A 9,912-nucleotide genomic window follows, 5' to 3' on the forward strand; every position below is an offset into this window, starting at 1 on the left:
CATCATGCAGAATCTCAAAAAAGATCACAAATGTGTTAGATCCAAAGGGAGAAGTGCTTCCATAGAAACCACATTCCCCAGTGCATAAGAACCTTGCTAGCAGTAAGATAATGGCTTGGATAACAGAAAACTCTATTGAACACATTCAAGGAGGAGTATGGATTGTCCAAATGGAGGGGGATATTTAAAATACAATCCCCAAATAGATGAGAATGTGAAGTATGTAACAGGAAAAACTTATCCAACCATCTAAGCTAACTGTAGAGGAAGCAGATGAGTATGTTATGACTACCCCCTAACTGAAGCTAGACGTCCAAGTAGTGGTGTTGGCAAAATCCCCCAAAATATGGAAGTCAGATTAAACAAAGACCACCTGACAAAAGACATACGGAACAGAAACAAGTCCAAAGGGCAAGGCATAAAACTGGTACCAAATCACGTGGTGAAAAAATCTAAGATAGCATCCTGAGAAATGAAAAATAAAAATGTGTATTGTGGGCATTCTCAGTCCTGTAGAAATAGCCCACTCAAATGGGATCCAAGACTATATATTAGAATGGGGAAGACCCAAAAAGTGATTGAGGTGGGACTGATAAATCCAGAACTCCAATCAGCATTGAGTATACATGGCAAATGGAGAAACCTGTAGGTAGTACAGGTACAGAATGGGAAGGTGCTGAACATTGAAAATTAATAAAGATGACAATGTCTCAGAATGAAAAAAAAAAAGAGCAACCAAAAAAATTAGAATATAGCATTGCAGATACCCCACATGATGCTAAATGTACAGGAGTAGCCCCAAACAACGGACTGGTGGAGAAAAAAGAGCCTACCGTAAGTCTCTATTAGAAGTGGATGGTAAACAAGTGGTACAAGACAGTGTCCTACCAGAGAAGAGCCCAAAAACAAAGAAACAAAGTGTGGAGAGAAAGAACTGAAGATTAAAATGGCAAATGTCCCAACATGGAAGGAAGAAGGAGAAGGAATCCCACGAAATCCATAAATATATGTGGAATGCTTAATAAAGTAGGTGTAAGGTGAACATTACCTATAGGAGAATTGATTGGGTAAGATGAAGATGAAAAACTAGGTATGGGATAAAATGGATAGGGTTAACTGAGGATACTCCTCATACAGGCAATAGAGATCCTAAGGACATATAATCAAGAAGAAAATCTGACTGATGATAAGCTGAGACAGAAAGAACCAAAGCCTGTGTAGGGTGAGTCTAGCAAGTACCCACTCCCAAAAGAGAGACAAAAATGCTCATCATCAAACAATTTGTGGAGAAGGAGGGGAATATTATACTGTGAAATGTATCGATAAAAAGACTGAAATAGGCCTAGTAGATTCTGCAGTAGAGGCTTGGGAAAGCAAGTCATAATCAGGTGTAGGAAAATGGACAAAATCTAGGGTGTCTGAAATGGGTTCGGCCATTGTAAGAGAAAGAGAGCAATATTGGGAGAATGTAAGGTGGACCCCGGCCCAGTGGCCCTAATATCTGAGATTAATGGTAAAAAGGATAAATGAAAAAGAATGACGAAAATGAAATAGTCGATATACTGTAAATGTTAAGAAATTGTGTAGTGAAATAAACATATGTATTACATGTTATGTGTTGAAGAAAACAAGATATTTAACCTAATTATTCATTTACCCGTAAGTAGAACAACAGGTAAACTGAAAATAACAGTCACTTGTTAAGCCTAATCGAACAGCACAGGACAAACTATATCACGAAGCTCTAAATTAAAATCCCTAACCTAAGAATAAGTATGTACAATATTGGGAGAAGTTTGTGCAGACAATGGCTCATGGTTCCATCCAAACCAAGTTAATATGAAGAAGTATAAAAGACAAATAATAATGAAAATGAACTAGATGTTATTTTGTAAAATGAAGTAAGTGTGTATTAACAATAACATATGTATGAGATGTGACATGTGTAAGAAGAACAACATAATGAACCCAATGATGAACCAGTAAGATGAATTGGAGGTAATTCTAAAATAACAAAGACCCATGGTAAGCCTAATCGAATGGTATAAAACAAAGGATACAACTAAGCCTAATTTCGAATCTGAACTTGACTATGAATATTGACCAATTTAACACAATTTATGTTATTGAACCCAAATAACTACAGATAATAATATTAACAATAAAAATATTCAAAAACCATAACAATATAACATCTTATCATCCAAAGTCTGCAGACTGTATTTCAAAAATTGTTGGCCCACAAACTTGATTCGAAGCCCAACAAAGGTCAGTTCATTAGACGACCAATCTCACAAAGAAGTAAGGCCAATAATTCCCCAGTGGAGTACCACCACCTGATGCCTATGTAAATATGCTGATAGAACATATAACCTCTGAAGTGGTAACTTAAAATTCATAATTCAAAATGAATAACCAAACACAACTGTGTTGGCAGAAAAAAATAAAGTTGTTATAATGAAGTAATAAGTGCTGCAATTGGGTTGAAATATAAAATAATTCCACTTCGGAATAACTCAACAAGTTACAAATATCACCATTGTATAATAAATAGTAAACTTGGCAATAGAAATTGATACAAAGATATGGAAAAAAAACACTTCAAGATAAACACATAGTTTTTATTTCATTAGAAGCAATTAAAAATGAAATGCAACTTTTTGAACATGCTATGTGTCAGTGCTATGAAAGATGAAACATTTAAATTTACAGGCATGAATCTCAAATTATTTATGTCATCTAAATTTAAGTTTTTATAAATACATAAAAACCTGCTTTCTTTAACTTAATATTCATATCCTAAAGTTGTTTATCAACAATCAATAGAAAGACAAGGACATGTATTTTGTGGATAATATTTTTCCCATACTGTAAATTGCTAAATAAAGATTAAAACAGACATTAAACCTAATCACTGAAAACTGAAGTACATCCTTACAGCAAATCCTGAGTCTAAGGAAGCATAACATTTGGATAAATGAAAACTAGACTAAACTACATTCTAAAATAAAACAAATAATTCAGATTACCTGTCAACAGGAGCACTTTCATGGTTTCCAAGAGCAGGAAAAATTGGAACTTTTTTAAGGTATTTACGCATCAACTGAGTCACAGATCGTAAGATATATATCTGTTCTGACTGAGTTGATTTCCATATGTCATGAGGAGGAATATCCCCTGTCCAGATAACATAATCAATCTAGAAAAAATAATGTAATTCTCTGGTATAGGTCACCGTTCTTTATGTTTCAGTACACTGTACAAACTTTTAACTGTATTACATTATAAAAATTAAGTTTGGCCATAATATCGCACTACTAAGAATGATTATGTGCAGACTGAATAAGTCATATCTAAATTATGCCTAAACAAATATAGTGCACAACTCAAAACAACTATATAAATAAAAAGAACAAAACCTAAGTAATGTTACACTGTAACAAATGTATTCCTAGTGGCATTCAAGCACTTACCAACCAGCACTAAAAATCAACCTTAGTGACAACTAACTCTCTTGAGAAAAGCAGCAACTACTCACTTTTGGTTCCCTTAGGTTATTTATTCAACAAGTACCAAAACTAAAAAAGACAATTCACTCACAAGACTAAACTTATCATCCAGATTAGTTATGCTGCATTGACAAACCCACTAGCACAATTTAACAACAAATTACTAATGACTAAACAAGTATCAACAAAACTAAGCTGTGCCTTACTTGAAGCCAACTTCACTTACAAAGGACTGTAACAGACTACCAACTATTAGACAATACAAAACTAAGTTATGCCTAACTTGTAGCTCCCTTCTCCCAAAAAGCACTTTGACAGGCAATTAACTATTAAACAATATAAAACTAAGCTGTTCTTTACTTGTAACTACCATCAACAAAAAAGCACCATGACAAGTTTCCAATTATTAGGCAATACAATGGTACTCCTTTGTTGAAACACAGTTATATGCAAACAATTCATAATCAAGTAATATCAGGATGCATGTAAAAAAATAAAATAATTTCACAATAGTTCATAAATGATCTCAGTAGTATTCAAAAACTAGCGATTTATGTTATCATAGTAACCATGCTATATTAAGATACCTAAAATTTGCAATACTGACTTTTTCTATAATGCTATTTTATGAGCTTTTATAAAGATACAAGACTAACAACTACAAATATTTCCAAAAAACAACAACTAAAACTAAAAACTTATCTGTATCCAATAGGCAATGAGGTTTATTTTCTCGGCATCAACGACATTTTTCTGTGCATTGATTTGTATATTTCCTGATATTGATTAAGAGCAAATTTCTACAACTCTGTATAAACTATGAATAAATTTAATAACATAAATCCTGTGAATAATGTTAAATTCTCAGATCTTCTGTATTTGGCTAAGAATCAAGATATTAGTATTATGAAAACAGGTAAGGGTCTTCCACTGTGGTAATTATGAATAATGTAAAATTAATGTATACTTTTGGACAAAAACAAACTTAAGAAATTAGACAATGATAATCTCAGAAGTAAACTGCAAAATTATTTGCTATCTATAAAGAAAAAAAAGGTTATATTAGTGAAAGTAATTACTATTTTATTTGAATTACCTGAAAGACATAAACAAAATGTTTCGTTAAGATCAATTATATCAAGCATTGGTAGCTACAGCCATGCACTCAATAATTTTCTTAACACATTTCTTACAGAATGTTCTTTTTTCTGAACTCAAATTTGAAAATAGCCCTTCTCAAATAAAATAAGAGAAATGAATTACAAAATAATGTTGTTTTAGGTAGATTTCCTCTAGTTTCATTCTTCACAAATTTTAGATTTTCAGAACTAAAATGAATTACAAATAGGTACTTACCTCTAAAATACTAAAAACCTCTCTTGTTGAGTTGCTTTCAGGCTTTCAACAACCATGTGAATTCAAATTCTGAATATCATAGCATATCATGCATCAACTTACCCAGAATTCCTTACTCTCCCTCTCCCACCTTCCATGTAACTTATTTTTCATATACATCAGGAGAATGTATGTAAGCCCTGTTTTTCTGCATAAGCCAGATTTCTTTGTCTTCAATTGTACTGATATAATCTTCCTGGTTATGGAAGGTGGATGGAAATTCATCTTAGCTCTAAAAATTTAAAATCTAAATCAAGTTGACTTACATCCAAAATACTAAAAGTCAGAATACCTACACTGAAATGGAAAAGAAAATTGCAAATAATCATAAAAATTCTGGTTCCCCAAAAGTGAGGCTCATAAGCAGGAAGGTAACAAGCTAAACCATAACAAATGAACTAAATGGTCAAGCAGAGTTTGAGAAAATTCTAGAACCCGAGTAAAGGTCAATGTAATGGATTCATGTGACATTTAAATGGAGTGAATCAGCCTCAAGGAAACTGGACTAAAATGAAGACACTCAGAAATGCAATCTTCTCAGCATAGTACCTCCTCACCCTGAGCACCCATTAATAAGTTATATATAAAGGGGAATATGGTGGTAATAATAGAACCTGTGGAGCCATGTACATTCTCAGGTGCAGTCGCAGGTGGTGGCATAATGGGTAATCAGTTTCAGAGCAAAGCATTGCCCTGTACCTGTAGTGGAAGATTCTCAGAGGAGGAAACCAGTAAGAACTATAGACTGGACATACTCCTGAGGCTTTTCCTACTTTGAAAAGACTGATAAAGTCAAGAAACTTGCCTAACCAGTGGTCACCCAGGGATGATCAAAAAGATCTAGGCAGTCCAAGAATGGGCTCAGTAACATTAGGAAAGTGTAATGAGAAGAAAAGTTAAGCTTAAGGAAAAAAATAAAGAAAAGACATAAGGTCATCTCAATCCTGACTGGGGCTTTGAGATGGAAAATGGAAAATGGGCACCTCGTCCTTAGTGTTTAAAATTCTATGCAAAGACATGTGCACTAACATGGGAAAGGTAACTACTGATGCATCATCAGCCACCAAGTCCACTTGTAGAGGACATAACCTTCTCATGTAGTCCCATCACAGACGATATAATTTTTTCTAGGACAAATGCAAAGGTATATGTAACATGCAAGAGTCCAAACTGGACAAAGCCAAAGATGGAGTTTCACATATGGAGATACCATGTTTGTTTGTTTGTTTTTTATATTCAGATAATCTCTTAACCTCAGACATCACTGGAATTATGAACAAGGGTGCTGGGCAGAAAAAAATACCTGGATTGCTTTACATAACATAGGTGGAAGCCCACGTGGTAAATAATCAGGTTCTAGAGAAGAGCTCTCCTGATGGGGATCCTAAAGTCAAACAGAATCCCAAATCTGAAGAAACAGTGATATTATGTAACTAAAATTTTAAGAAAATCTGTACAATCATCCACATGTTGGCCTGCAAGATATCCTATAAGCAGTACTGTGGTCAGAATGCCAAAACTTTTTGATTTGGTGAGATGTAACCTGAAATTCACTTTTAGGGTGTTTGGGAAAATCAAGGGAAACAAGATGGACCAACTATACGAGTTAATTTTTCAGTGTAACCAGAACAAGATCTGAAGAGCATAATTCAACATAAGGTATAAACATCCTTTGGCAAGCCTTCCCAAAAGTTTCAGTACATTCAAGATAACAATAAATAGCCCTTACTGGACAAAAAAAAAACATTCTGCAGAAGGAGAATGAAAATCAAACTTGATAAATAATACAATAAGAGAAAAACAATGGATACCTTCTCTTACATCCCGAGCTTAGATAGGAAGTTGTGAACTTGGTACAAGTACAAGGCTTTCCATGAAACAAATTATGTGAAGTATCAAGTAAACATATATAGGAACATCTTCTGCCTGAACTAAGTAATATAAGAAAATATTATTCGATGGATAGATGATAGAGTGAATGAATTACCAAGAGGTACAAGCCAAGAAACTTATCAATAAAAACCCAAGTACAATTTAAGACAGAGTCTAGAAACTTCAGGTCATTGAAGACAAAAGGCTCAGATGAGATTTTTGTTGGGACAAAAAAAAAAAGAGATTGATGGCTTCCATGGTATCTGAAAGCAGCAGATAAGGTGGCTCTCTAGCCAGTTGCAGAAGAAGCTGATAAGCCATAGTCATGAAACAAAAATATGAAAAAAGAAGCAATTTGAGAGAAATTGGATACAAACAAGAAAATACTATGTTAATGACAAATTTAGGAATGTAGCCCAATGTGATTTATATTCTGCCAGAGAAGAGCATCAGCAAGAATAGACCACTCTAGAAGACAATTCAGATACTCAGACAAAGAACCAAACAAAAGCCAGCTGTGAAGCCATAGGCATCGAACATCACTGTGAAAAATTAATATTCGAGGTTGTCCAAGATGTTTCCAAGGAAATAATAGGACTGGTTACCCCATAGGAAAGTTGATGTAACAGTGGCACAATATGAGGAATAACACTTGCAGTCACATTCATATAACATTTACATGAACTGTCACATACATAACAATACATTGCTCAAGAATACATTCCTTTGCTCAATCATTCAAATCATTTTGACATGCTTTTTTACCATGATCTAATAAAATGATTCAGTTTACTTATTCAAATTAAAATTATTAGTTTAAAATTAATTCATATCATTTTATTAATAAATTTTAGATATGATGACTGACTAACTACCAGATTATTACAATTGGAATTGAACAGTTATGAAATCAATGCTGTAATTATGAAATTCTCTCACATCAAGTGTTAAATGATTTCAGACTAGAATGACTGGTGCGGTCATAACAGTTTCACGCAGCTCAAGTTTATAACAATACTGTTTCAAACTGGATGGGTTAGTACTTGTATGTGTAAGGTTGAAAATATCTTAAGTAAACCTTGGTTTGTACTGTTGTCTGTCTATCAGTAGTGGAATTTTGTTTTTTGAATTATCTTTCCTCATCAGTAAAAGTTCTACACCACTGTGAACTGCTGAAATGTTAATCATTTTTTTTGTAGTGTGTTCAAGGGTGGCAGGTATAAGGGCTTGGGAAGGCTTAGCCTCCCCAACTAAGTCGTTCCTCACAGGATATTATTCTCACTAACTCAAATATGTTTTACAGTAATTGTACAGAAAGAGCAAAAGTGGGTTTATGTGTGTCACTGAGGAGAGTTTATCAATTTATTTAGAAGCTTGCAATCCACATATGACAGAATAGCCTACCCAGACAAAAGACTCACAAGCCACCTACGAGTGTATTTCTTATTAACTACATCATAAGTTAGACATGGCTAATGTTTACATCTAGTATAGTTTATAATCAGGTCTAAGCCATTTCACTACAGTATGTACACAATGACTATGCTTGTGTATTAGGTTCCTGGCATTCCCAAACTAACATGATGAAATACTAGGCTAGTTTTTCAAAATACCCAACTGAAAGTAGTTATGTAAACAAACAGAAATGTATATAAATAAACATTTTCTATTAATATAAAAATACATACAACAATCTATAATAAAAAAGGAGATTCTCTCACTTTGTGGTTATCAGTTACGTGTTTAAGCATGCTCTCTAATGTTCTTAATGGCATATCACAGTTTCTGTAGTCTCCCCATTTTCCTGCAGCTTTGCTTGGATGGCTTGCCGGTTCATTAGTGATTCTACAGCACAACGGTTCCCCACATTCAGCATTGCTACCTTCCTTATAGTATGGATCAAAATGAGAATCAGAGAGATGGAGGACATGGACCACGGGTGCTAAAGGCTGAAATATTTAGTGAAGTCAAACACCATTCATAAACCACGTAATCAACATTTAAAAAAATCTATTACAACACAATATAATAATTACACTTCAACAAGTTGAAGAGAAGTTCAAAACTGAGCCAGCAATTTCTTGAAAACTAGATAATATTCATGTGTATTCAGGGTGACTTAGGAAGTTAACCTTCTCACAAGATAATAGTCACATGTAATCATTATGACTTGGTATATTATCATTCTCATAAAATAATACCCAACATTTATTCAATAAAACAATGGATGCTATCCTTCTCTCAAGATAATATCCACTCATATTCAGTATGACTTAGGAGGTTAAAGTTATCATAAAATAATAACCACATTTGTTCACTTTGACATGCAAACTTACATCTCATAAAAGTTTATATCAAAAAATTGCACAGAAAGCCAAGTAAAATATCGAACTTCTGAGTAGAACTTTCATATGTAGAACATTTTTATAGGTGGAGTACCTACAAGCAGAAAGGTAAGTTACATATGGATCTGTTTTTTTAATATTTGTTGAATGTGGTATTATTACACTATTATTCGGTTCATAAAGTGGCTTTTCTGTTTGTTTTTAAAGCTTTGTGTCAATTGTGTACTCTTTTTATATTTACCTTAGGCATGACTTTTGATTTCAAAGGAGGTTTGGTCTTAGGGGTCAAAGGCAATGTCCAGTTGTGGTCTATGTGATGAACTGGAGAACAGGTATAACCAAGCATCACACCACATACTTCATGAGGGCTTAGATCAGTATTCTGAAATACATACAGCATATCATCCTGTAAAGAAACAGAACATGTACAGTTAATATGAGAAGCTCTTACATGTTGTAAACGCTAAACAACTTATAAGAAATTTTCAAAAAAGGAAGTGAATGTAGGGATGGCTAACATAAATCCTTCAAAAACTATGCAAACAAGATTGTATTATGACATTTGCATCATCCCTACATAATAGCACAGGCAAGAATTAACACATAGCAACATATACAACTATTCATTCACAATTTAGCTTAATTTATCCTATTTTTTGTCTCTTAACATTCTACTACACTGTACGGATGATACAAATGCTATTTATTGTCTTGTTTGCATTGTTTTTGAAGGATTGATATTAGCCATCCCTACATTTACTCCTTTTTTGAAAAGTTTTCTTTACTTGTTT

General features: G+C 33.6%; 1 protein-coding gene across 1 annotated transcript in view; it reads right to left on the reverse strand.

The window, feature by feature from the left end:
• The window catches only part of LOC106461227 (sphingomyelin phosphodiesterase-like), a 36,288-nt gene that overhangs the window by 18,905 nt on the left and 7,471 nt on the right, over positions 1–9,912 (reverse strand). Inside the window, exons 4-6 of the mRNA XM_022388090.1 lie at positions 9,363–9,527; positions 8,498–8,725; positions 3,030–3,199 (exon numbers count right to left, since the gene is read on the reverse strand). Of these exons, the coding sequence (XP_022243798.1) occupies positions 3,030–3,199; positions 8,498–8,725; positions 9,363–9,527 (563 nt within the window). The remainder of the gene's footprint in view (positions 1–3,029; positions 3,200–8,497; positions 8,726–9,362; positions 9,528–9,912) is intronic.

The sequence above is a fragment of the Limulus polyphemus genome, unplaced genomic scaffold (assembly GCF_000517525.1).
Source record: "Limulus polyphemus unplaced genomic scaffold, Limulus_polyphemus-2.1.2 Scaffold918, whole genome shotgun sequence".
NCBI lineage: Eukaryota > Metazoa > Arthropoda > Merostomata > Xiphosura > Limulidae > Limulus > Limulus polyphemus.